At 42.6% G+C, this 27,947-nt stretch overlaps 1 protein-coding gene across 3 annotated transcripts; it reads right to left on the reverse strand.

The window, feature by feature from the left end:
- Positions 1–371: 371 nt before the first annotated feature.
- On the reverse strand, positions 372–27,869 carry TRA2B (transformer 2 beta homolog). 3 transcript variants are annotated; one of them, XM_021005868.2, is made up of 9 exons: positions 27,735–27,869; positions 10,550–10,683; positions 9,211–9,373; positions 8,147–8,335; positions 6,154–6,269; positions 4,302–4,385; positions 2,482–2,541; positions 1,404–1,477; positions 372–761 (listed from the first exon to the last, which is right to left on the reverse strand). In XM_021005868.2, exons 1-9 carry the CDS (start codon positions 27,768–27,770, stop codon positions 751–753), a joined length of 867 nt encoding a protein of 288 aa, XP_020861527.1. In that variant the 5' UTR covers positions 27,771–27,869; the 3' UTR covers positions 372–750. The 3 variants fall into 3 exon arrangements, with proteins under 3 accessions (XP_020861527.1, XP_020861530.1, XP_020861528.1); XM_021005871.2 differs by lacking the exon at positions 2,482–2,541; XM_021005869.2 differs by lacking the exon at positions 372–761 and having other exon boundaries at positions 1,396–1,477.
- Between the last annotated feature and the right edge of the window lie 78 nt (positions 27,870–27,947).

A 27,947-nucleotide genomic window follows, 5' to 3' on the forward strand; every position in this document is an offset into this window, starting at 1 on the left:
GACGGTCCCGTTACTCATTGGTAGCTGAAAGCTCGACATCCCCACCCCCAGAACAGCCCCATGAGGAAGGCCGGCCTTCTTTGAGGACTCTGTTAGACTGCAACTATTGTCCTCACTTGCTATTTGCACAGATTACATAAAGGCTTGACAAACATTCAGACAAGCAGTAAGCAATTGCTGGATAGAAATACCTTTAGTTCTAATACTAGTAATACAGAGTTACACAGTATTATAATCGTTAACACTCAGTTGTAGATATATTAAGTACGGTGCTCTCTAAATGGCAAGGGTGAAAGGGCATCTGACTTTGTTTTCCATAGACTAATCTGGAAATTCAGTTTTCCTAAGCATTGATGTGGTGAAAAGAAAAGTCGAAATCAAACTGTTTATTGTTGGTTTACCATTTGGAGGCATTTTACATAAATGTCAAATCTTCAGGTTACCCTGGATTCAGTAGAAAAACCTTTTAAATGAAGTTTTTGTACAATAGAAACTTCTCAGCAGTCAAAATTTAGACTGTAAAAAAATACATGCAAAACATACTTCTCTGAAAACACTTAACTTTGAACAAAGCACCAAACTACACAAATGCAGAATGAAAACAGCATTTCAACTCCACCAAAAGTAGTCTTCATAAAAGGTGTAAAAGTCACCTATTCACTAGGCACTGTTCACTTTTAAACAGGAGACAATAAAAAAATATTGTCCACTAAACAAAATCCCATTTCAGAAATCCACCATCTTCATGCTTTAATAGCGACCTGCTCCAACAAACACAAAGAGAGAGAGAGAGAGTAGTGAAAATATTAATAATGCTTTATCTATTAAATAAAATCTAAACCCATCACCCAGGCCCCTCCCCCAATAGTTCTGACCGACACTACGTAACTTGGTCAATTAATGTTTCTCAGATTTCCGATGTATTACACCAGATTGGAGATAACACGAGCTCTACAGAGACAGTTGACGATTGGGAAGACAACGTTGTCTTTTACAGCCAATGGCTATATTGTTTTCATTCTATTGCCTCGGTAACTCTCACCTGTCCTGCCATCTCTCTAACCAGCACATTACTTTTAAGGCAAAAATTGCATGTAGTGTGTAACTCTTGTGCTGAGAAACAATAGACACTATTCAATTACACCCCAAAGTTATGGGATTTTGGATATAATGGTTACTTAACAGATATTGAAATAAGTGATAGTTGATAAATAGCACAGTGGCTTGCGAAGGCTTGGATCAGGAGACTTAAGATTAAAATTGGTAAGAGGCAACCCTTTCTGATTTGGAAAAGGACAAGTTATCACACTGGGGGAAAACTGCTACGCTCAAACATCCTGAGACACCGAGGAAGGCCCACCGATCTTTGTTACTCAAAAGCAAATCAAATATTCTTTACTTACGAGGTGAATAAGATCGTGATCGAGACCGTGACCTGTAACCCCCACGACTGTAATATGGGGATGGCGATCGCCTCCTGGAAACAAATGAAAAGTGATTTAATCCTCAACACAAACCAGTTACCTAAAAGAACCTGTGGGTATCCTTCGGCAATGACAGCTTATGGAACCAACCCAACTCTGGAGTGCTTCCAGTAACTTGCATTGCTCTCATTAATCCCAGGGCTCAGTTTAGGTTCAGAGCAGTGTGGCCCCCACCCCTTGGGGATATATAAAATTCCCTATTCCAAAGGTGAATTAACAGACTTACCAGAAGGGCTTAGTTTTCATAATGCCCCTGTCTAAACAGGGTCCCAGTTGTAACCAAAAGTTTGGTCTAGATCCCAACGAAGCTGCCTGCCCACTGGATCCTGACAAGCAGCACAGACACCCTTGCACCTCAGTAACTCAGCAGCACATCCAATTCTCCAAACAAAAATAAGGGCCAAGGGCAGTACGGAGAAACACTATCTTTTAAACCATTTTCACCCTTTTCCTCTTTTCCCAAAGCAAGCCTTTGATCTAATAAGAGGTGTATGTGGGAGTTGGGAGTGCTTAGGTATTTAAAATAACTCAAAAGAATCACACCCAACTTGAATTTCAAAGGTGGTGTTTACCAGTCTATAGGGAAGTACAGAAGATGCACACAGGGGTGTGTGGAGGGGGAATGGAGATCAAGGCTCTGGGGCCTTAGGCTCTAAACAGGAAAACTAGCCATACTTTAAAAAAGATCAACTTTGAAGTTGCCCTGGAGTGCCACTTTTATCTATCCAATTAGTTAGTACCTTGTGATTTCACACCAAATTTAAAAAACCTTTTTTCAGCATCTACTTAACTCCCTGGCAAAGGCTGGTAAATGTCCAATAACCCTAATATGGCATGTCTTTTCATTCAGCCTCGATACATATTCTTACAAAGCGTTTTCTAGCTTACAATTTGGCGAGATCAACATTGCATGGAGAACCCCTCGGTCTGACCAAGGTTGGCTCCCGTGAGCCCTGCTCTGAGACCTTTCCCAACACTAAGACCTCGCCTAGCATACCTGTAAATCTGATCCCTGTCTTGGGCAGCTCTCCACCCTCCTCCTCCTCCACCTCCTCCTCTGTAAAGACACAAGCAAAATACTTTTTTGCAGTTTGGTTTATTGAATTATAAGCGTATTAGATAACATTAAACAACAAACACAATCACAGAATCAGCACTAGATCTCGGTGGCCACCTAGTTCAACCAGGAGCCAAACAAGCCATCTCCTCTACTGCCACCAGCCATGTCAGCCTGGGCTTGACCTCCCGCCCCCCCCCCCCCCCACTGTGGGCCAGTCCTCATTGTTTGCAAGGGATTCCTCGTATCAAGCCTCAATGTGCCTCTTGGCCAAGTCCACCCACTGCTCTCAGGCCAGGGCTGACACAGGACACATCTAAGAACTTTTCCACATGACAAGCCCTTTAAAAATACTTGAAGACAGCAATCATGTCACCCCTAAGTCATATCTTTTCCATGCTAGTTATGGCAAAGCATAAATTAAAGAAGCTGATCCATCCTTCAAAATAGTTACAAATGCGGGAAAGCAAAGAGGGCTCCCTGGTAGGATACAACTCAGTATAATCCCTTACAATTTCAAAGGAAATCATATTAAGCTAACAATACTCCCTCAGATATTCAACAATGCCTTAAAATGTTTATATACAAACTGCTAACAATACAGCCCAAAACTCACCCTCCCAAACCAAGCCTCTTAAATTGAGATTCATCAATGATATGAGAAACCTTCAGAATGGAATGTTTAGAAGATTCAGCCAGCGTCTAAAGCTCAAAACTTAATGTGCATAAAAGAGGTGGGGGTGTGGTGTGTACACAAATCATGCACAAATGCACGCACAGCTAAACATCGACTCCCTGAAAACGGAGGGCTCCTGGACTCTTCAGGCCTGAAGTCAGGACCTGCTCACCCCCTGTTCCTCCTTTCATTTTTTCTCGCTCCAACCCCAGTCCCTTTACCTCAATCTTGGTCTTGGAACAATTCTTTCCACTTGAATTCTTCCAAGATCCTCATTTAAAAAGCTCATTATGAAAAAATGTTTCTTTTTCAAAATAAGTGGGAGGTTTGATTGTCCACCTAGTGCTTGTAGGTGCTGTTTTCTGTCAAGGGCTTTCTGAGGGAGGACTCTCAGATGAACAGACCAGGCAGGCTAGAATATGGTCCGTGGTGAGTTAAGGGCTTCTGCCCGACTCTACTGGCTAATGGACTCAAACAGCCCCATTGTGCATTCTAAGGCTTCAGTTCTACCTGCCCATTTATATTTTCTCGTGTTTTTAAATTATCACATGTTCCTTGGCAGAGTTCATGTGGTGTTTAAAACAGATTTAAATAAAAAATTTTAAGTTTGTGCCACAATGTACCTACTTATTCATGGAGTGTTCTGCCCTTCACTTCCTATGTGTTGTTCAAAGGACTACATCACAGGAGATCTGAATACCTGTGCCAAGGAGTTAATCAATGGATACACTGCCTTGGAATCTAGATGAAATCTGTGGTCCTAGATTTCTTAAAACAAAACAGAACTTATCTAATAAAGGCAGCAGTTTAACTTGAGTGTATGAGTGTAAGCAAATTAAATGACTACAAAATTCTGAAAGTTCCTGAAACATGGAAAAAGTGCAGTTAGATTTCAAGTACTATGAAACACTACCAAATACTATGAAAGGTGTTTACACTAAATTAACTTTGTTAGAATGATTTTTAAATGAACAAGCAAGTCTACCCAACAATCATTATGGATAAAGCAAAGGTTGTAACCTCCCTGGCTACCACATAGATTTGGATAGCTCCCAAACAACCTGAACTTATTAAAACTTCTTACCTGTAGGATCTGCTGTAATAGTCGCGATCATCATAGCCTCGATCGTAGCCACGATCATAATAATCACGACGGCGGGAACTGCCACTACACAAAACAAAAAGTTAAGTTCCAGACTTTTTTTATATGTATATGAAAAAAGGCCTCTACACTTCATACACTTCATACCTGGCTGAGCCTGCAACAAAGGTAAACACATTTTATCAGAGCAAAACCTTGTATAAGAACTGTAGCAAACTAATCTGGAAGATTCACTTTCAAAGGGGAAAGAGAAAGAGGAAGAGATATAGGGTTCTTTTCAAACTATGTTTGAACAAGTCAAACACTTGTTCAACTGTTTTTAGTCGTGTCCCCATTTGGGGTTTTAGTCATTTCCTTCTCCAGCTCATTTTACAGAGGAGGAAACTGGGGTAAATAGGGTTAAGTGACTTTCCCAGGGATCACCAACTAGTAAGTGCCTGAGGCCTGATTTGAACTCAGGTCTTCCCCAGTTTAACATCAATTCCTGGCAAAACCTGAGAACTATTAAAGAAGGGACAGCTCATTGTATATTTAGAAAAGGAAATGTTAATCATTTGATTGATTGAGCCCAGCTTCATTAAGAATAAATCATGCCTGACTTCATTTTTTGACAGAGCAGGAAAACAGGAATGCCATCCCCTAATGGAGGAGGTGGCAGTAGTAATGAGACTGTGGCTACACACAGAACACCTGGAGTGCAAATCCACCCACCCAGATCCACGTTTCAACAAGAAGTGACTTGACACCTGTCCAATAGCTAGCATGTGTCAGAATAAGGCTCACTCGAACCTCAAATCTTCCTGTTTCTAAAGCCAGTCCTCATCCATTTAGGCACTGTCCATCTCACTAAAATAAAACCAGTCCTCCCAACCTAAATTTCCCAAGAACTTCATTCCAAGTGGTTCTTATATCCTTAAACTGAATTGTGCTTAATTAACCAACTTCTACTTAAATCTGAATATAGGTCATGAGAAAAAAAAATCACCAAAATCTATCTTGAACAGAACTTGAACATGGCCTATGATCTATAATCCATAGTATGAGCATTATTTAACTATAACCTAGACTACAACTTGTAATAATTACTCTTCAGCTTGTAACTATGTATATAAAATTTTTTGGCAGAAAAAGACATTACATTTAAGAGTGTTGTCTTTACAATGTGACCCACGTGGTAGCCAGGCTACTGGGATTTCCTATGCTGCCCAGTCTTCTGGCACCCATACTTCCTTATCCCTCCCGATCTGTTCGTTAAAAGGCACCAGAGCGACAGAACCAGGTAGGCATCTAGTAGGGAAGATACACGTGGCTAAGGTTGATTCACTTTAATATTGAACCATGAACCCTTGCAAAAGGTTTCACAAGAGGTAAAAACGACAGCCACTGATCTACATAGCATTAAAGGGTTTACAAAGGGGCCTATAACCCCAAATAAGTTGTGTTGCTTCTCACTAAAAACAGGAACGCAGTTAACACGCCATTTTTCTGGAGGACATCCTTCAGCCATCTGAACACAGACCATCAAGGATGCCAAAAGAGATAAAACTTGATACATTAAAGGACAGCCTCATTTATAAGAACCTCAACAATCATGAGGCCAGAGGCAACCGTGCTGAAAGTAGCAGGAGACACAGAAGAGCTGCCACCTGAAGGCTTTAAGACTTAGATCTCACCTTAGATGTTGCTTTGTGCACTGACAGGCCCTGGTGAGAAGAGTACACACTGCAGGCATCCATGCATCTAGAACCCTAAGCCCAGAGGTACGTCTGAGAGCAAATTAGAATTCTTTATTCCCCAGCACAAGTTTCTGGATAGTGCACCAAGAATCACTTACTAAGTAGGCCTTCCCATGTAGATTCCAGGGGTGGGGGTGTGGGGTCTTTTAGTTATAGAAAAATCCACTCGGATCCTCCGCCCATCCAGCTCCATTCCATTGGCACGCTCTTTAGCCTTCAAAACACAAACAAGGGAAGCGACTTGTTAGGAGGGGGACCAAGCTCCTTCTGAGGGCAGCCTTTCAAATGGGAGCACTGTACAGAATGGCTTTTTTAATGGCAAGGCACTAGTAATTAGGATTATCATTCTTTCTTTTAGATCCAGACCTGTGTTTTCATCAGTGGAGGAATTCCCAGCATGGAAAATTATCACACAACTGCAAATGTGACGGAATTGCTTGGGGGTGCTGAGGTAGACTGATGTGGTTCAAAGGCCAGCACACAATGAGAAAGACCTTGGTTCAAATACTGCCTCTGACATAATTCTTATGAACCTGGCTATTATGGTCAGTAATACAATTAGTAATACTGATCGCAGTTCACTTTTACACATTACTAGAGAGGTCACAAAAATGCTCAGCATCTTGTCTAAGGTCATACAACTATTAACTGGGAAAGTTAAAACCTGAATCTTGGAGAGCCAGCATAACACATACCAACTAATTAAGGAACAGATGAATTATGAGAACCTGGTAAATAATGCATCAAAGTATGGGGATGGCAATTTCCTTGTGGGGCCCAGTATCTGCATAGATACCATTAGCATTTAGATGGCAAGTGAGGAGGTATCATATAGACCAGAGTCCTTCCCAGGGACAGGCAGAAGAGTCAAGGAGGCTGCCTCCTGCCCACTACAACCCAAATGCCCTTGACTCTGTACACACGTTACGTGCATGTACACCACCCACCAGGGGCAGAAAACCCATTTCCAAACATTCTTTTCATTGCAACCTACAACCTTGGGTCCATCTCAAAACACATGCATAGCAGAAAGTGCTTTTCCTGCTCAAGACCATCCCACCTTCCAAATCTCCTTTCCCTGAACCATAAGCAATAATCTTAATCTGCTTCTTCACGAAAGGACATGAAAAAACCCCATGCCCTTACGGCTTTCTCAGTCAAACCCCTGGCAGGCTTGGGGATGGAAGGACTTGTTCCCACTGAATGAAAAATGAGCTTGAGTCACCATGAGGCACTAAGTCAGGGGTGGGGAACCTGCAGCCTCAAAGCTGCATGTAGCCCTCTAGGTCCTCAAGTGCAGTCCTTTGACTGACCCCAAACTTCACAAAACAAATCCCCTTAATAAAAAAATTTGTTCTGTAAAACTTGTACCCAGTCAAAAGGCCACACCCAAGGACCTGGAAGGCCACATGTGACCTTGAGGCTGTAGGCTCCCCACCTCTGCCTTAAGGGGTTCCTAAATCTCCTTCCCGAGAATCTTGGCCATCTTTGCATTCACATATATGACCAAAATGAGGCTACTAATATAGTTTTTAAAAATTCACCTGGCATCCCACAAGTTGTGAAACCCACACTCAGTTCCAAGGACCTGAAGTTTTGGTTAGCTTTGAGTATCTCTTGATGTTTGTTGCATCACACTTGCTGGCATGAAGACAAAATATGATACAGGCAACTTGCAACTGACAAATGGGGTTGTTTTACCAAATTGAACCGAGTTTGCCCACACAAAATGCTACAACTGATGGTTAGGTTTGAAAGCAATCCGCAAAAGCCCACTTCCTAAGTTTCAAAAAAATTTTGTTTTCATAATAAATGTGCTCCAGAGGCCACTTTGGGACTCCAATCTGTAAAATGGTGGTGGCCACTCTTGGTTCATTTTTAATGGCTTTCAAATGTGTCCTTTCCTTCTCATCCAAATCTGAGACCCAAATCTCAGGTTTATTTCCAAATACTTAGTTTCATTTTTGAAAACTGTGGCTGCCTTCAGCAAATCCCAATTGTGTCAATAATCTCTCCCCCCGCAAATGTCCTGCTGTGATTCTATGAAGTACCCAAAGATCTCCCCCAGCTCTAGGTGTGCTTTCCCCTTACCTCCTTGGCGTCATCCACATTCTCAAAGTAGACAAAGGCAAATCCCCGGGAGCGCCGGGACTGCTGGTCATACACAATGGACACATCTGCAATTGGGCCATATTTGGAAAATACTTCTCTGAGATCCCTCTCCGTGGTGTACAGACTCAATCCAAACACCCCGAGACAGCAGTTGGGATCAGGATTGGCCTATAATGAAAAGTAAGGGGACTTAAAAACAGCCTTGAAAAGATTCAAGTTACTTAAAGAAAAGCATAAACGAACAACATAAGAAGTTCTCAGTTCTTTTAAGAGAGCTGTTAACTGGGAAGACTGGTGCTAAAGGCCTTCTCACTTTTGGAATTTGGTCCCAAACATGCCAGTTTAAGGAGACAACAAATAACAATCGCTATCATCATCAACACTAATCAATTACATAATTACTGAATGATTACTATCAACAGCAAGATGAGAATAATTTTTAGCGTACTTGGATGGCTGAAGATTATGGAATGAAGGAATAATTATATGCTTATGTGAAATGTCACCAGATGCTCATGTTCTCAAAGCAAAGAACATGAGCTTCAGGGGAATGCCAGTCGTCAAGTGGCACCTCAATCTACTACACATACCAAACTAGCTTGCTTTTAGCGGACTGCAGCTATATAGTACGGCAGCACAGCAAAAACGATGGATGTCAAAATTACAGACCTGAGCATACCATTCTGCACAGTAAGATCAGCATGCACTGAGCCTTTGCCAAGGTGTACTTAAAAATCACTCTATATTCCTAGAAAATGGGCAATGTTTGCTGAATACCCCAAAGCACCAATACCTGGCCATATCATAACCTAAAACTATACCACTGGCCACCAAGAAACCAAAGACAAGTTCGTAATCTGCCAAACATGAACCGTTCCCTACTTCTGGTACCAATCCAATAGTCTATGGACCAACGTCAAATGACTACTCACAAACACAAATCAGTGGGAAAAATAACTCAACAACGAGACACCAAGAGCGGCTGCCAAACGCACTTTTAGGCAGCCTAAATCTGAACAATGAAACTGGTGAGTTTTTCTTACTCGATTCCCCACGTGACGCCTACGGGTAGACATTGGAGAGTGACTGTGGCTATGTCGCCTTCGGTAATCTCGACTGTATGACCTGCTGCGGGACCGTCTGTGAGAGCGGGAGCGAGAACGTGATCTAGTATAATGCCTTCGAGAACTTCTTCGGGATCTCGATCTACAGGACAAAGTATTTGTGGTTATGATTATTTGGATCCACGTCCTTACCTGCCTGCCCTTTCCCCCACAGCTGGTCTCTTTGTGGAGCCAGTCTTGGAAGGGGACAGAACACAGCCAAATAATTCACAATAGGAGAAACACAGAGCACCACGTGAAATAGATAGAGGGGAGGGTGAGGGAGTGGGAGACGATCAGTGAGACAGATTTTTAGCAGGCAGTAAGACCTTCAAAGGGCTTGGGGCCAAGAGACCTGATGACACCCAATGCAGGAAGGATTTTCTGGCAATGACGTACAAGGACTGCAGAGAGCAGCGAGCAACCCTAGGAAGGAGAGTTAGGAGGCAATTTTTAATAAATGTCTCGTAGACATGTAGCAGTGAGGGTCTGTACAGGTGAAGTAGTAACAGAGGGAGGCAGTACAGAGACAGGAGAAGTCAAAAAGGTAGGTAGGATTAGCAATGTAGCTTCGGGGAATACTGGGAGATCTTAAGGGGTCAGCAGGGTCAAATGCCAGTGAGGCAAAGGTGGTCACTAGTCGCCAATGAACAGTTATGGTAGGAGGGACAGAAGAACAGATTCCAAGGGGGTGAGAAAACAAACACCTGAAGAATGCTCGATTTTTAAAATTTAGAGGTGAATAGGATGAGGTAACAGCTTGTAAAGGTCAAATGCTTTTAAAAAACGTAGACAAAAGGAAGGGAAGCTTAGAGGCTACTGAGTCAGACCCCTTTCTTTTTAGGAAGAAGAGTGAGGCTTGGAGGTTCTTGTGACTTGTCCAAGGTCACAAAGGTAGTGGCAGAGCAAGGATTTGAGCCCAGGGCGTTCAGATGCCCAATCTGTCTTATCTACTATGACACACTGTCTCTAAAAGCAGAGACTGAAGATATGTTTAGGAGAGGAGATGACTGACTAGCCTGAGTAAGGGAACACAGACTGATACTGAAAAGCTTTGCCACCACTGATAGAGAAGCCTAGGCAAAATTCGGGGTGTAAGGAGCAAGGAACATGCCTGGAAGTCATTTTTGGATGAAGCCAGCTTTTTGAAGAGCAGCTAGTACCCAATGAAGTTATAAAGGCACAAAATCATTTTCCTTCTGTACTGAGACTCAGTAGCCTCCGCCCCAGCTCCCAGCTTCCCCTTCTGTAAACCCCTCCAAACTCAGGGCTCACTTACCGAGACTCAGACCTGGACCTCGACTTGGATCTGGAGCGCCGGGAATCTTCCTTGGAACGTGACCTTGCAGGGGTGTGCCTCGCGGATTTTCCAGATCCATGGGCACTCCCACTTCTGGAAGCGGAACGGGATTCCTAAGTGCAGATTTGTCAAGTTTAATTTGTGCCCTTTCTTGGCCATCACAATCTAAACAACTTGCAGTGAAACAGTGTGGCAGACTGACCCCCTTGCCCTTCCAAAGAGGTTACACAAACACCTGTTCAGTGGATAACTAAAGGCTGTTCTGAAGTCATCTATCCAACATTAATGTTTTCCATCTGGGGTGAGTACATTATCCCATCAACCCCATTCTGTTTCACCTGGATGCAACTGTGACCAGACCTAGCTAAGCCTTCCACCGGAAGGGGCACTGAAAGGGGGTGGAGGAAAGAGAATCCAAGCAAAAGAGTAATATGCAAAACCAAAAGAGTTTTTTAAAAAAGAAAAGAAAAAGGGTTTTGGGCAGAGGTCCCCAGACAGGGGCCAGGTCGAATCAAGGAAAGGAAGGAGGACTTCTGTGCTCCATCAACTCTGCGAGTCAAAACAATCTGTGGGTAAACTGGTTTGGGGCAGAATTCTGTGAAACTTGGAATTTTTTGCTCTCCTTTATTTCTCAGAGGAAACAGAGAGAAACTTCAACCACATCTAAGAAACTGAAGGATACAATACAAGCCCCTCCATCTGTCATAAAGAAAGACTGGCACATCCCTCAGAGGCAGACTGCAATGGCTCCAAGAGAGAAGCCCACTCTAGTGGAGCTCATCAGGGTTGGCGACAGCCCTGGCACCAGGTATGGTGGCAATGTTAAAGATCCAAATGGATGAGGTAAACAACAGGCAAGCCTGTTACCAAAGGCAGCAGAGCAGACAACCCAAAGGCTCTGGGGATGGAGTTTTACTTGGAGAGGAAAGGATAACAGCCTATAGACCAACAGGCCCCTCTGCCATCATGGAGATGACCAAGGAAGAAGTGAAACAGGAGCGTCGTCAGGGCCAGACGGAGTTGTGGGAGATGAACCGGAAAAAGCCAGCCCATCCAAGCAAAACCTGGAGCGGAGCAAAAAGACAGAGATGAGACGAGGGGGCCCCTAGAACGAATTCTATGACCAGCCAGGAGCTGCCAACTCAATAAGCTGTGGTATCTGAGATCAAGACTGACAGCTTGGTGAAGATCTTTTTGCTAAGACACAAACTCAGGGGGCAATTCCTGCTAGGTTAACTGAGACCAGAGGAAGCGAAATCAGAGCAAAGCAAACAGGGAAAAAGCCTAGTACATTCACATCCTCCATGGTGGCAAGACAGTTTTCTACCAGAGCTGGAAGGAATTTAGGAATCATAGTTCCCTGGCCCACTGAAAACACAAGGAAAGCCAGAGGTGACTCAAGATCACAAAGGAGTAAGCAGCAGATTCAAACCCAGGTCTTCAACCTCCCAATCCAGTCTACCACCCTCAAGGAGAGCATAGTTCTCCACGGACAAAGTTCAGCTGGCATTTTTGCAGCAAAGAAATCTGACCTTCTGGGTCTTAACATGGGACAAGAGAAGGAAGGAAACCCTTAGATGGCACAGGCACAATAGAGGGAACCACAGAACAGCCCTCCCTAACAATACTGGAAGTCTAGTAAATTTTTGGGTAGAACTGGAAGGTTATTTTAAGAAGTTAAAAGGTGTGAGGACACAATTCAAAAGAGAAACAACCTGCTGACAATTATGGTCCAGAGTACTCTGGATGCAACCGTCTTTAGTTGCCTACTCTGGGGGGAGGCTTTACTTAAAAGTATGGAAAAAAAGGAAAAATGGAGATATATGGAAGATTTCTTTTCCTAAAAGCAATATAGGTTTTCATTTATAATGTTTTCAAAATGCTTACCTCACAAATATGATGTCCATCTAAGTAATATTAATCCCATTTTACAGATAAATGCTTAAGGGATCTGCCCATGGTCACACCAAGTTGAATCTGCATTTTCCACCATATGACATAGCCTCTACAAAGCCAAGTTTGGAATAAGAAAACCAAGAGAAAGAGTACCACTGGAGGAAAAAGATAGTATAATATCTAATTAAGGGAAAAATACACAACTATTCAACTCCTATCTTGCTTTCAATTTCAACTGGAAATGCTGATCAGAGGGGAATCACAGCCCAAGATTTTACCACATACCCACCCACACACACCCATCTGAAATGTGCCATATCTATCTGGGTTCCTATACAAAAAGTTAACTTCTAAGCTAGAAGAGGACTTTAGAGATGATTAATTATCTGAGTCCAGGGCTTCATCTCCTTTTGTGGTGTTCTGGACTCCTCTGGCATTCAGTCTGGTGAAGCCTAGGGAGCCCTTTAAGAGTTTTCAGATTCATAAAATACACAGGATTACATATAGGAAGCCAATCACAATGCAATAGTTAACAAGTCCACAGAACCTCTTTCTTAGTTCAATCTCATGTTTCATAAGGAAATCAAAGCCAAAAGAGATGAAATAAATTTTGCAGGAGACCACAGCTAGGCATGTAATCTTGGTCAGGTATCAGGTATGTTTCTAGCATGCCACACTGGCCTTTCCCTCTGGTAACTGGGGAGAAAGAACTGAAAACCAAAGACCCTTACAAAAACGATCACATAGCACCCCCAGATGAGCAGACATCCTGAGTTACTTTTAGTGGGGGGAGAAGTATTTTTTTTTCAATTTTCAATTTTTTAAATTTTTAGGCAGTTGGGGTTAAGTGACTTGCCCAGGGTCACACAGCTAGTAAGTATCAAGTGTGTGGTCTGGGGCTGACCTTGAACTCAGGTCCTCCTGACTCCAGGGCCGGTGCTCTATCCACTACACCACCTAGCTGCCCCCGGGGAGAAATATTTTCTTAAAATGGACCAATAAACTTGATGCTGATTCCCTAGTAAGATCCGAGAATGGAATCAGGACTTTTAAGAAACCTGGATGAAAGTCCCAGGTGTGACCCAAATCTAACCCCCTCCCCATTTCAGTTCTTTTGAGAAATGGGGGAACAGACTGAATGTTTAAGGTCCCTTTCTAAATAGTACTCCATAGGTCTAGCTGAACCAACCTCATTCTCCTTTTTTGCTAGATATTGCTATGGATGAAAGCATTTCCTGATTTTGCAAGGCTTCTGGAAAAAAACAAAACAAAACAAAACAAAACCCTCCCAATATTCTGGTGCACCATGACAAATGTAGGCAGGTGGAAGTGATCCGCAGCTGAACAACTATAACAAAAAACAGCAAACCTATAGCAAGGCACCTGACTAGGGGGAATCTAGATCCTCAAGGTATCTGTGAACTTGGATTGGGGGGAAAAAAGTAATTTCCCCCCCATTAGCCACCAAGCTAAATCTAGAATTTCCTTTAATTATTTAAAAATATAATTCTTAGACAGGGTTAGTAGGCTTCACCAGACTGCCAAAGATCAAAAACTGCTGTCCTATGGAGCTGACACCTAGAAGTTAGCCTAGCGACCTCCAGCTTTGGCCCTGTTATATATTTCAATCAATGCTCTGGAGACATAGAAAGCAAATCCGGCCAAGTGGAAACATTAGAATTACATGACAGGAAGCGATGAAATTGAGTAGGGGACAAATGAAGAATCCCACACTTTGCCAAACTGCACGTTAAAGAGACCTGGGACTTCAAAAGACAGGGCGTCCAAGAACAGGGCCCAAATACCCCAGACATTTGGAAGTACACAGTCAAGCTCAAGTAAGGTGACAGGAATCCCAGTGTAGGCTGTGCTGATTAAACCCCATCTGCAGGTCAACTGGTGTACCATTGTAAGAAATGACAACCAACCAAGGTTAGCCAAGTACAACGGAGCCCAGAAACTCCATGAAGACTGTCCCAGTTTGCCTTTAGCAAAATTTTTGCCTTGCAAAACTAGGAAGCATTTGATAATTACTGAATGACCAGGGGTATGTGATCTGGAAAAGCTATTTCAGAGGGGCCGGGGAGACCTTTTGGAGTAGGGCTAATAGAAGGTGTCCAAAATAGGGAAGGGGATAAGGCAGGGTGAGTTCACTGTCACTAAGTATTTAAGCAGAGAAAACTAATAATCTTCTATTAAGGATGCTATAAACAAGTTTCTTTTGTTGGGAAGTTGAAATCAACACTTATGTCTTAGTGTTAAAAAGGATTGATGTTCTGTCTAGGGCCACTTCTGAAGACAAAGAGCTTGCCGCACATGACAGCAGCTTCATGGAATCACATGTTCTGCCAGACCAATTCACCTCCTACAGAGGCCAAGACATTAGAAGGGAACTCAGGGTTGGGATGAGAAGCAAGAATAAGTGAAGATGTTTCGGCCATGGCAATGTCCAAGGTAAGTTTAGGACACCTGCTCCTTTCAAACTGAAACCTTCCCTAAGCAGGTTTAGGAGTAGTAAGGCCTGCCATATCAAAATTCCCCATAGCTACTGAGACTTGGCTTTATGAGGTTTGTGAAACTGTGAATTCAAGGCTATTGGTATTTACAGAATCTGTTATCTGAAGGAAATCATTAGAAAGCAAAGCAGAATGATGGGACAAGCCAGTTCCTGTTCGCTTCCTCTTTGTTGTCCATTTAATACTAAACTGAGGAAATGGGAACCTGAACACTGCAATAAATACCTTGAGGAAACTGCCTACGTCTTCCATTAAGTGTGTAAGCTCTGCAGAAGTAGAGAGAATTACCAGGGGCCAAAAAGTCCACACCACACGCCTGAGCTTTTGAGGCAACAAATGAAAACACTAGAAACACTAGAAAACAAAGGAACTTCTCAGGATGATGTAAACACCTCTCCAATAACATCTGAGAATAAGGATCCAACTGAGGAGACATGAAAGGGAAGAGACGAACTTTTCTGATACAGAAAGGAGACCTTTCATCTTAACAAATGAAGTTGAGGAACTCAAATCATGGGAAGAAATGCTATTAAATCACTCGGCATTTTCCAAACCTCAAAGATGCCAATGATTTGAATGATTTATCTGACAAAGGCCAGTAAGAACAGATTAAATACTGGATGAGCTGAGGACAGGAAATCTAACAAGGAAAGAACGGAAAAGAGCTATGGATTTCCTTCAGGCTTTCACTACTGAAAAAATCTGGGATGCACTCATTCAGGCCTGCGCCTAAACCCTCAAAAAAAGGGGGAGGGAGGAAGAGGGGAAGAATAAAGATCGAGTCATTAGATATACAGAGATAATACGGTTCGTCTGGTAGCAGCAACAAAAACTGCAGAGGTCTTAATGAAGCTTCTTAAATTGGGGTTTCCTCATGATAGTATGAGTCTAATTTTATATGGGTGAAAGGATACCCAGTCATACTCTTGTCTAAGGGAGCAATACCAAGGGCATTCTCAAAATTGGACATGAACAGAAAGGATGTGACATCTAAGAAAACAAGCCTTTCCTCACAAGAAACAAAAAGGCATGGCATGTTAAAGTGACACATTTCACTGATACCAAGAAAGTACAAGGTTATATATATATCTCCCTCTAAGGGCAAAGGTTCTTGGAATGGATCCTAATTAATGGAAAATGAGAACCAAGACATAATTATGTTCTAGTTAAGGTCACACAGAAGTGTCCTGGGAAATGCTGCACATGTTGCCATTTTAAAACCCTAAAGGGAAAAATATTAGTGCCATTCCACCCCCAAGGAGGAGTAAAGTACAAGGAATCTGAAACTGATACAAGGTTTAAGTTTTAAGCCTAGCAAGCTTGGTCAGAGAGCCTAACTCCAACATCTACAGCCAGGAATATACTCACTAATACAGTCTGAAATAGCTTTTCTGGGGAAAGCAGAACAACCCTGGCCAAGTTCACAATAAAGATGCCAGGCACCACACTGTCCCTCTCACCCCAAATCCACATAACCTCATTCTAAGTAAGTGGCAAAATTCTAAAAACAAAAAATATCCCCAGTACAAGAGATGCTGGATGGGATAACTATTCCCAGCTTCCAGCAACCCCTGGACTTTTCTTTGTTATTAGTTTCATAATGAATGATAATCTATTAGACTGTATGGATTATAGATTAATTCCAATTACTAAGTCAGAGCTATAGCTAATAACCTAATTGAGCGGATGTGCCCAAGTTGTTGCTAAAGTCACATACTGGGGACTGGCATGGACTAAGTCCCAGTGGGCCAGGATCCCAAAGTTCTCACTACCCCCATAGGGGCCTGTACAAACATACTATTCTCCAACCTCTTTGAAGCACTAAGTAAATTTACTGAATGGAATGACAGGATTGGTGATGATGCATATGGGTAACAATCGTGTTTAAACTAGATATAGACATTCTGGGGACATGTTAATGTAAAATCTAGCCTAGAAGGTACAGATCACAGAGTAAGCTAAGAAATCAAATACTTAGGTCACACAGCAAAGAGCAGAAAATAACACCAATCCAGGAGAAAGGCCGTACACAGAAGAGAAGTGCCCTAAACAAAATGTGTTCTTGGGACCAATATTGGATTACTGTACATTTACACCCTTTGTCTCACCTTAAAGAGACTAACAAACAATAAACCACATTAAGTTAGCCACGGCCTTCCAAATGCCAGATCGGTGAGCAATTGAAATCCTATCTTTCATGGAGTAGCCTTAACGGTCCCAGATTATGAGACCTTAAACAGCTACAAGTGATCATGAAATAGACACCATGACATATATATGCATGCAATATATAGGGAGAAACACCCCGACACGTTCCTCCTCAGGATTCTTAAGTCCTGAGAAGGAAACACCCCAAAAGTGATCCCTGGCAATAGGCCATAGAGAATGTTTGGGGACAAGTATCTGGCTGGGTTCTTACTGTCCAGGGACAGATTTTTTACTTCGTTCAGAGAATACAGAAACACTGAAAAACTCCAAACCCCTAGGCATGAGACATGAATTTAAGAAATCTGCCATGCTGTGAAGCGTATGTCCCTGGAACCAAAATTGTTTTAGGTTTCTTTTTTTAAAGAGTTACTAAGGGCTGATGCAGGCTTTTTAAGGGGTGGAGGGGGGAAAGTAAAGTTAAAATGGAGAGCTACCTGAATTTCTCAGGGAAAATGATCCCCTTGCCCTTCCCAAGAGCATAGGAAACCATGTGTTGGGTAGGCACCCTGATAAGGGTATATAGTGGCTGCAATCTCCTATGGAGAGTACAAGTTAATGGTTCTTTGTTCTACCTAACTGAAGTTTTTAACCTTCTGACTGCTGCAACCCACACTTGAAATACAGAGTTTTCAGGTACATTTCCCCAGATGATTTGGGGCAAAGTAGGGGGACAAGGAAGAGCTGGGGAAACCCATAAGCTGCACCAGCCAAGCCAATCTGTGGCTGGATACTAGATCAGATCAGACATCTATACTCTATAAAATTTATCATGGAAGGTGATGGTGGGATGACTAAGGCTAAGTTCCTGTCTACTTGTGTATTCCCTGGCCCCTTCCTCACTAAGGGTTGAGGATGACAGTGAGGACGAGCTGGGAATTTTCAAGGAGGTTGTACTCTGTTATTCAGGTGTAGTGACTATACACAGGAGACAGACTTAAGAAATTTCAAAGAGAACTGTGCATGACATTCAGAAATCAGGTCTGTAAAGGGTGATGCTAATATTATTTGGTTGATAAGATAAAAGTAATTTGGAAAGACAAGAAAGTAATGAGACCACCAAAATACTGAGGCAAAGAAATACAACAGATCCTAAGGAGCAAAAGGGTGCTTATTCTTACTTTATGACAATTTTGGTGGTTTTCCTACAACTCAGCTTTGGCTAAAACTAAAAAGAAAAATAAACTCCCCACAGAGTTTGGGCTTTAAAAGTGCCCAAGTGTGGTGGTAGCAGCAATTACCTTCCCCACTCCTGAAGTCCCAGAGCCCGGGTCCTCTTGGGTCTGGGGGAGGGAAAGTGCGGGGGGTCAACAGCAGGAGAGGGATGGGGGGGGGGGGAACAAAGCCCCTTCCTGGCCTGGGCATTTCACTAGCAGTAGTACCAGAGCTCACACCATCATTGGTCAGGGCAGTTGGCATTAAAGCTGCCTGATCAAAAATGCTCCCCCTGGCGGAGGCAGGCTAGCCCCTGCTTGGCCTCTCCCTGGGCCGCAGACCACGCATGCACGCTTAGCAGAATATACACAGGGACACAGAAACAGACTAGTGAGTACTTAGCGTAGTGCTTTCTCATTCCAGATTACTTCTTAGCTTAACTTCACTTTTATTTCTTTTCTTCATTCTTCCGTTTCAAATTCTGACTTCTTTCATCTTCCCCACTTCACACAAACTGCTCAATATTCTATAAGTGGGACTTCTGGTCTGATAATTAGCATGCATTCTTTTTTTTTCAAATTTCAGCTTCACTTATTCCTGAGCTTCAAATAATTCTCATTTATAAAACTTGTCAAATGGCGACTTCCGCATTTTCCTTCTTCAACATTAACCTTAATAGAAAAAGAACAGGATGAAGAATATTTTAAAACTCCAGGATAAAATCTAGTGCCAAAACTGAAACTAGAAAAAAAAGCCTTTTTTGTTTTTTTGGTTTGGACTTTTAAGAACTAGAATATGCAGTTCAAAAAACTGACACATCAGGTTTTCAGCTGCTCCTAGAATTGTCAGCTTGCAGTCTGTACTGCTGATATAGTTACTTATCCCTGTGTTGATCATGAAGGACACAACTGAGCATTTGCTGTTCATTAACATTTGAAGCCCTAGTAAGTTGACCCAGTGTGAAAATTGAGGTATCAATAAAGAAAATGCTCAAATGTCAAAAGGCCACATTAAGCACAGTCTCTCGTCAAAGTGACATCCTGAATATAAAAATGCAGGAACAAGAAGTCTAATTCGTTTGCACATCTAACGACAACCATTCAGGGCTTAAGTAATTCACACTTATCATTTCTGAACTATTTAATACTCATTTAATTCATACATTTTTGCACTGCATATTTAAGGGCTTCAGTTAAAGGAATCAAATCATATCACTGGCATCTGAAAAAAGTGGGATATTACTGTTTAATCCACCCTTGAAAAGGTCTCTAATTTTAATTTTGTTAGCTAACTTCATCATTAAAAATCCGTTCCCAAAACAAAAACATTGAATGGTCTGATCAATTACACTGCATGTTCTGTTAGAATTGATAGTAATTAGAGAACTTGAAATAGCCAAGGCAAGGTGGGGGTGGGGGGAGACACCTAAAGACTGTTTTGCATTAACCATCTATGTGAACAGCCAAAATAAGAGCAGAGTAAACCTGAATCCAACAGCAGTTATTATTTCAAAAAATTCATTCTAAAGATTAAAACAACAACAAAAAACCCAAAACATTTTCAAAGAGACCTAAGCAACTAATATTAAGATATTTTTAAAATGCACTGAATATACAAAAGTGGAAAATTACTCAAACTGGCAACCACGGAGAAAAAAAGGTTCCCGCTCAAATTTAGGTGAATCGACTCTGACTTAGTCAAGTGTTATTAATGTACTCTCTGGAGTACTGCACTGTAGCTCAGCATCACCAAATGATGCCAACATCACGAAAATGGTGCAATCTCAGCATTCGGTGAGTTAGAAGACAAGTGAGCTATAAAGCTCTTACTAATGTGCCATGTCATCTCAGTTCACCTGAAAAAATATTATCTACACTATTTTCAGAAAAACCTGGTATTTATTTTTGCACCAAGGCTAGGAAATAATGCCATCACACGGGGTCACATTTCACAGATTAAGACACAAGCAATAAAAATATTTCTGCACTTAATAACTGAGTTTCAAAATTTCCTCAACTCAGTTTATGGCATTTTAGTTCAGTCTAAGATAATTTTAAATTGGCTTTATTTATGGGACAGCTTGTGAATACAAGTAATTGTTTTAGAAGAGCTGACAGAAAAATGGGGAAGGTGTCTCATTTGCAGAATTACAACCATAATTATGGAATCAAAAGGCCCGAGCTTGTTTCTTCTTTGGCGCCTGATTGATGGAGCAGGCAGAGAGGTAGATAAACGACTGGGAATGCAAGTTTTCTGGTACGACACCTCAAACCTTAGTTTTTATGGTCTACACTAGCTGCTTATCCCCAACTCCGTACAACCAACCGCAGCAATTTATGCCAAGTTGATCGTAGGCTCACAGTCTATCCCACTTATTGTTCATTTCCTTAATAACTAAGAAACATATCTTGCAGGGTCAGTAGTTTTTTTAAGTCCATGCCACTAGTATAATTTTGAAAAAGGAAAAATTTACTGCCACAGATGGCTTTTTTTTCAAGCCACTGACATGCTCAAGTCCACACACAAAGCTAAATGTTCATAAAGCAATTTAAAACTGATTTTCAAGTGGGTAAAGAAGGAAAAATGAATGGCTATAGTTATATCAAGTTGTCCTAAAATCGAAATCTTACAACAATTGGTTCTCTGTAAACAGCATTGATGTTCTCTTAGAGCTCCCACAGACAGAAGATAAGACCTTAAAACGCTAAGCTGTCTCTTCCACCCAAGTCCCTCTGTGATGTCCAATTGTGCATGGTGGTCCTGATGGCTATACTACCAGAGCAATAGCTCTGGCAAGGTCCTACCAAGCTGGAAAGGCTTCTGATGAAGGGAAAAGAGGCTAACTAGACGGCCCCGAATCCATCAATTGTTGGGCCATAGCAACTCATTGAAGACCACCTGCTCAGTAGTTCAATGGTTTCATTCAGTCAGTGGAGGGAGTACCCACTCTAGCTATATTCCCAGACCCTTGCAAATATGAAAGTAAATAAAGACTGAGCCAACAAACTAACCCAATGGTCACAAGCAAAGATGCTATTTTTGTGACCCTGCTTGCCAAAAAACTCCCCAAACCCACCCTGCAAACTGGCACAGTATCACAAACTTTACATGTATATTCTTCAAGCATTCAACATTTCCCAGAAATAGCAACCACTCCTTAGATAAACCTTCTACAGAACTACCACATTTTAACATAACTGCCCAAATTAATGCAGAAGTTACTGTAACCTTACACTACAAATACACTGAAGCTAAATTGCTAAAACTGCAATCATCAGAAAATGATACTCCATGTTATATATACACTGAATTTAAAGAAACATTTTGAGGAACCAAATTTGCCACAGTAAAGAGAAGGTTAATTACAAAGAGCTTTTAATGTGCAAAGTGCAGAGAGTAAGCTATGACAAAATGAATAAATGCCAAACCCACATCAAGATGATCTATAAACAGGGCAGATAAAAAGATTTATACCAAATTTCCTAAATACCACAATTCTGTCACCAAAATTTAAAAGGGTGACATAAAATTATGTTGTTTCTTTCATTAAAAGGATGAGAATCAAGTTTTCATGCAAAGTCTTTGCATCCATAGCTCTGTTCTCTTCATTTAGCAATCTCACTCAGACTGAGGAACACCTATCTTCCTCTGTTCAAATGAGCATAGTGAGATATCTGGAGTAGGCATCAAGGTGAGTGTCATGAAACGCACCCACTCTAAGGCCTTCCCTTCCATCTTCGACAAAGACAGCAGATAGTTACTTACCTTGTCATTTGTCATTTTCACTTATTTCAGTTAAACTGTCAGACTTCATTTCCAGACTGAGCGACCAGAAGCATTATCACTGGTTGTCCAAGTTCTTTATGGTGGGTTTGGTTATTTTTTTAAAAAGAAATTTACTTCAACCAGGAAGTTCCTTCAGTACCATACAACGTGCAGTTATTTAATAATCTATCCTGAACTGTGGTGTCAGGTATCAGAAAAATGACAACACCACCATTTCCTATTTGGCTGACATTTTTTGAACTTTTGTACAATATCCTTAAAAACAGGGGTGAAGTGCTATGCTTTGAGATTAGAAACTGCTCAAACTAGAAAATTGTTAGTGTTGGAAAAGAAGACCCAAGGTTAAAAGTTTAACATTAAAAAGCCTGGAGAAGAGAGTGGTGAAATGTATCTGAAGGGTTATTATTACAATGGGATAACATCTCTAGCGGCAATAAAGCAAGAAAAGGGGAGCTTTCAATCTTATACATTTGACTCATTATAAGGAAGAATTCCAAGGCTAGAAATCCTATTATTTTGTGCATGGCCAATTTCATCTGAACTACTTGGTAGTCTCTTGGTGGCAATCTGAGGCAGAGAAATGGAAAGCAGCCAGGACCTTAGCTAGATAGCTGCCCACAACCATTAGCTTGGCCCACACGGATCCTCTGCTGCCACATTTCCTGTAGTTTCTGTCTTCTTTAGGTTTGGTATTCATTCACCTGCAGTTGGCCTCTAAGCACAGAAACTACAGTGGTAAGCACTGCTCAATGGTAAGAAGAGCAGGCAGTGACCCAAAGACCATATCACTACTGGGGCCATTTTAACGCTCCTCTTTCCTCAATGCCACTGCCTGCAACAAGTCTGCCCAGCTCTTCTGTCCCTGCCAACCTTTTCCCTATATCTTCATTCCCATTTTCTTATTATTTCCACCCAACTTTCTATTACAGCTTAACACAGGCACTCATTTTTTCTCCCCCAAAATCTTGCTAAGCTTTTTCAATGAAAAGGGCCAAACTAGTTTGACTGGTTAAGACACCTTAAAAGAAATGAATCAAAGCTTACATACCTTGTCAAGTTCAAGAAAGAAAATAAAAGCAACATAAATATATTAAGAATAATAGTGGGTAAGTAATATGGGCTATCAAAAAAGGAGGGGGAACTTTGGAAAATATCATAAAGCAAACCTTTTAATAAAAGAACCACAAACCATTCAATTAACATCAATCTAAAAAACAAAACAAAAACAAACACCCCTCCCCACAACCTAACCAATTTGACTCACCAAAATAAATTCAGAGAGGATTCAAAAGAAAAAGTATCTAGTGAAGAAATAAGCTTTGTAAGGGATGAGTCTTTTTTCTCCCCATTCAAGGGAGAAACATTTTCAAGTACATGCACAGCCAGCCTAATATTAACTGGTCCTGTAAAGACTTAAAAGGCGGAGAGTTCCATCCACGACAGTGGACATTACACTGCCTGGCACAGGGCTTTTACAGCGGAGCAGAATTAGGTAAAAGTGTGCATCTGTCTATGCTGCAGCAGTATTTGGTTATCACACGTGAATCATATTGCTTGGGGCCCAAGTGAGAAGGAGTGTACCCTAAATCATGGTATGAACACGCTGCACTGGATGGTTTTACCTGAGGTTGAGGACAGACACTACAGGCCCTTCCCTTTCCTTGGGGTAATAACCTCAGAAGCCCATTTTTACTTTAAAGACAGTGGTTTTGTGTTGGTTTTTCAGGCTTTTGAGAAGATGCTAAATGAATGAACTTTGAGGTTAGGAAGAAAGCTTTTTGTACAGAAGTAGCTCCCTACTTTTCTTAGTCCTCTTTGGCATGTGACTGCCAAATTCAATCATCTTTTTGCTACTTTGCGTTTTTAAGATCTCTTAGTATTTCATGAGCTGAGAACTCAGTAATGGTCTTTAAGCTCAGTAGTGGTTTTTAAACAGTTCCCTAGAACTTGAAGAGTTACCAAGCTTCCCTTGGCAATTCAATGCCCTAGACAATCTATTTGTGTCTAACACTATCCGCCTATTTCAAGGGCTTGCCAAATTCCCATGAGAAGACTAAATGAGGGGAGTGAGGTAGAGCTAAAATTTACTCCAGATATCTGGAGGGAAATCGAAGCGCTCTCAATGTCTTCACAGGTCCTCAGGACTGACCACAGGCTCTTAGGATCAGAGTTGCTAGGGACAGACCTTTTTTAGGTGCACTGTCGTCAGTCAGTCTTAAACCCCTTGTTTTACAGTTGAATAGACAGACTCAGAGAGACTAAGTAACTTCTCAATTCACACAGGCCCCAATCAGAGCAGAAGGTGACCCTCAGTCCTCTCAAAATGGAGCCTATATATAATTCTATTCTGCTTCAGACTCCAGCAAAGAACTTAATTTAACACTAGAAGGACAGAATTTAAGAATACCCTTAAAGGCCCAAGGCCCATTAGCACAGTGCATTTTTATCCTTAAGACAAAGAAAAAAGCATAGGATGAAAATTTTGATATCAAAGTAAAATTATTATAAAATGTAATGCTTCAATTGACATGCCCAGTCTTCCTAATGTAAACACACACGGTATGACTAGTTACATTCTACTAGGCCGCTATTACTTAGAGTTCAGTGTTTTCTCCCCACCTGGCCTTCAATCACCAGAAAAAAGATATTTGCAATTTTTTTGGGTGGGATGGTAACTTCACATGAATTACATATGAAGCACAACAACCTTACTCCACTCAGTTAAAATCTTTTTTTCCTGAGCAATTTTTAAGTAGTATTTCAACTTAAAGGTCACTGGGTAGGTTTAGACAATCCCCAAATCTTAAAGGGAACAGCGGAGCAAAGAGAAGACATGTTAAGCAACAATCCCTTTGAACTAAGTCTATATAGTATAGGGATAAAGCAACGTGGGACAAACTGGACAGATTAGTATGTTATTCACTTTCTGTAGTGACCGTCTGATAGCAGCTAGCTATTGGGGGCCAACCAGAAGCCAATCATGGGTACTCAAGAGTTCATAAACTTATTTAACAATTTGGTACAAAATTCCACTAATATCTATTTATTTCCTATAGGAAACATTTCCAGTTGTGTTCTATGGACAGCAAAGATGACTACTGGTTCACACCAGACGGATTCAACTTTGCCACATGTTTCTTAACATAATTAGAGCAGTCACAGTGGTATGGGGGGGGGAGGAGAAATGGATTTGGAGTCAAGTTCCAGCCCAATGACACTCATCGTCTCAGTTTTTTTGTTTACTTATAAAATATGGAGGTTGGACTAAACGACTCCTAAGGTCTTCCAAGAAAGTAAGCTTGCGGCCAGAGACTTTTTTTTCTTTTTGCATTTGTATCCCTAGCACCTTGCACAGTGCCTAGTACACTGTTGATTGAGATTAAGGTAAATTAGGATCAGCCTAAAACACCAGTTCTTTCAAAGGGCTGTCCATCAATTTAAAGAAACTTACCACTCAGCATTATATTGCCAATTAGTGAACCATACACACAGCAAGCCATATCCCAAATCGGAAAGGCTAAAGAAGCTTTCAAGATGTTTGTTTATGAAAAGGACCTCTTGAAAACCTAACTCCTAAGCCTATTATTTTAGCTAGAAATCTTAAAACCATCACCAAAGGCTACTTTTCTACTCTTGGATTAGGTTGGGGTTATTGTCTAACATCTAAATCCCTATTCTTCACTGAATAAGTAAACACAATGCTTAGGTTAAAACTCATTTCTAAAATACGGTGTGTATCCTTGTCACCTATGCTTACAATTTGGAAAAAAAAGAGTTCCAAATATTAAGGGCAATTTTGAAGGCACCACAGTGAAACCCTGTGCCCTTGAAATGGTCTACTTCAAAGGAGGTGGCTTCCTTGCTATCTCAGTCATGTTCCTTACACTGGGCCAGGAACTGAGCTGATGAAGGCTCGCTGATGGAAAAAGCCCCTCTTGCAAAGGTTCCAATCCAAGGCAAACTCTGCCCTAATTAATACTAGCAACTAAATCCCCCACAACAATCCCGTGTGGTAGCTAGTGAAAGATGAGCCCCATTTACAGATGAGGAAACAGGCCCAAAGTAAACGCAGCTACTACCAACAACTTACACTTTCAACTAGAATTTAGTGCAGAGAGATCAGGTTAGACATAGACGGGCTCTCTGTATAACCCCCAACTGCAAATAAAGTGGACAGAAAAGCTCACGTCAAGGTGCCATGGATGGAGTCCAAACTCACGCGTGTCATGGTTCACTTGTCAGGTTACTCGAAATGTAAAACAGTCTTACTGTTTAAAGAATTATTTTTCATTTCTAGTTGACTTTAAAGGTTTCTAGTCTATGAAATAAGTAGGCAATTAACGGAAAAAAATGTTTCTACAGAAAGTCTGGAGGCAGCTAGGTGGCGCAGTGGATACAGCACCGCCCCCGGATTCAGGAGGACCTGAGTTCAAACGCTGCCTCAGACACGTAACACTTACTAGCTGTGTGACCCTGGGCAAGTCACTTAACCCCACTGCCTAGCCAAAAAAAAAAAAAAGTCTGCCATGGAGCATCCAAGCTAACGGAAGGGGGAAAGGAGGGCCACAGCGCCTCCACTGAAACAGCGCCCTATTAGCTGGTCCTCAGTAATTCTAACCCCAACATTATTCGCCTTTCCCCCTAGCTGTGAGAAGAAGCCCTTCGATGCTTCAGGGAAACTGAGACAGGATCCCGAGGGGCACTGACTACTGGGGGGTGGGGAGCAGGGGAAGCCAGGGCATTCTTTGTCCTCTTGCCGGGAGGCAGCCTGGCACAGGACAGAAGTCTCTCCGGATTTCGGGGTCTGCGGCTCACAGCACTTGCCGCGTTCGGCAAGTCACCCTCCTCTACGTGCCTGTTTCCTCATCTGATCGAAGACGGAAGCGTGCGGAGGGCTGGATTTGGAGCCGCAAACGCACAAGGGGCCAGTCACCCCCCAGCCCAACTGCGCCTCGTGGCGTACAGACGGGAAACCGAGGAGTCAAGGAATTGAAGGCAATTGCCCCCCACCCCCCGACGCTGGGTCGACTTTGCTTAGCTCGGGTTTCAAAGGTCTGAGCCCCGAAGCAGGATTCGAACCCGCATTTGCTACTCCAAATCCAGCACCAAGTCCCCACGGTGCCACACTTGCCAATGGCTTGGCGTTCAAAGCTCCCCTCCCCCACTGGGTGGCCTGGAGGCGAGTTATTTTGATTCCGCTTCCTCCACTGTCAAGCATCTATTAAGCGCCCACTGCGTGCCAGACAGACGCCTAAACGAACCCCTGCCCTCGAGGAGCTCACAGTCTAACGGGGCCCTGCCCGCGAACGACCCCCGCGTCCTCCCGCAGCGGCCTTCACATCCGGGGCCTCGCTCGGCCCCTCTTCCCGCGATCAGTTTCCTCCTCCGCCAACACCGCCCCCCCTCCGCCCCCAGCCCGGCCGCCATTTTGTGCCCTTGGCGGCGGCGCGGGGCCCAAGATGGCTGCGGGGAGAAACCAGACACCCCCCCCCCGCCGGGCCTCCCCTCCCCCCGGCCCCGGCTTGCGCCCGCCGCCATCTTTAACGGCCTCCCCTCCCCCAACGGCCGTGGCCCGCCCGCCCTCCCGCCCCGCCGTCTCCACGTACCCGCTCGCCGTAGTTCTGCTCGCCGCTGTCGCTCATGGTGTCCCCGGGCTGCCTCGCTGGCCTGTCCCGCCGCCGAATCCGCTGCTGCCGCTGCCGCTGCCGCTGCCTCAGCCGCTCGCTGCCGCGCACGCCGCCGTCTCCTCCGCCGCAGACTGACCTCCCGCCACCGCCTCCGCGTCCCGCTCTGCTCGTGCCGGAAGTGACGGAGGGCCT

Source organism: Phascolarctos cinereus, unplaced genomic scaffold (genome assembly GCF_003287225.1).
Source record: "Phascolarctos cinereus isolate Bilbo 61053 unplaced genomic scaffold, phaCin_HiC Scaffold_5;HRSCAF=322, whole genome shotgun sequence".
NCBI classification, from domain to species: Eukaryota; Metazoa; Chordata; class Mammalia; order Diprotodontia; family Phascolarctidae; genus Phascolarctos; species Phascolarctos cinereus.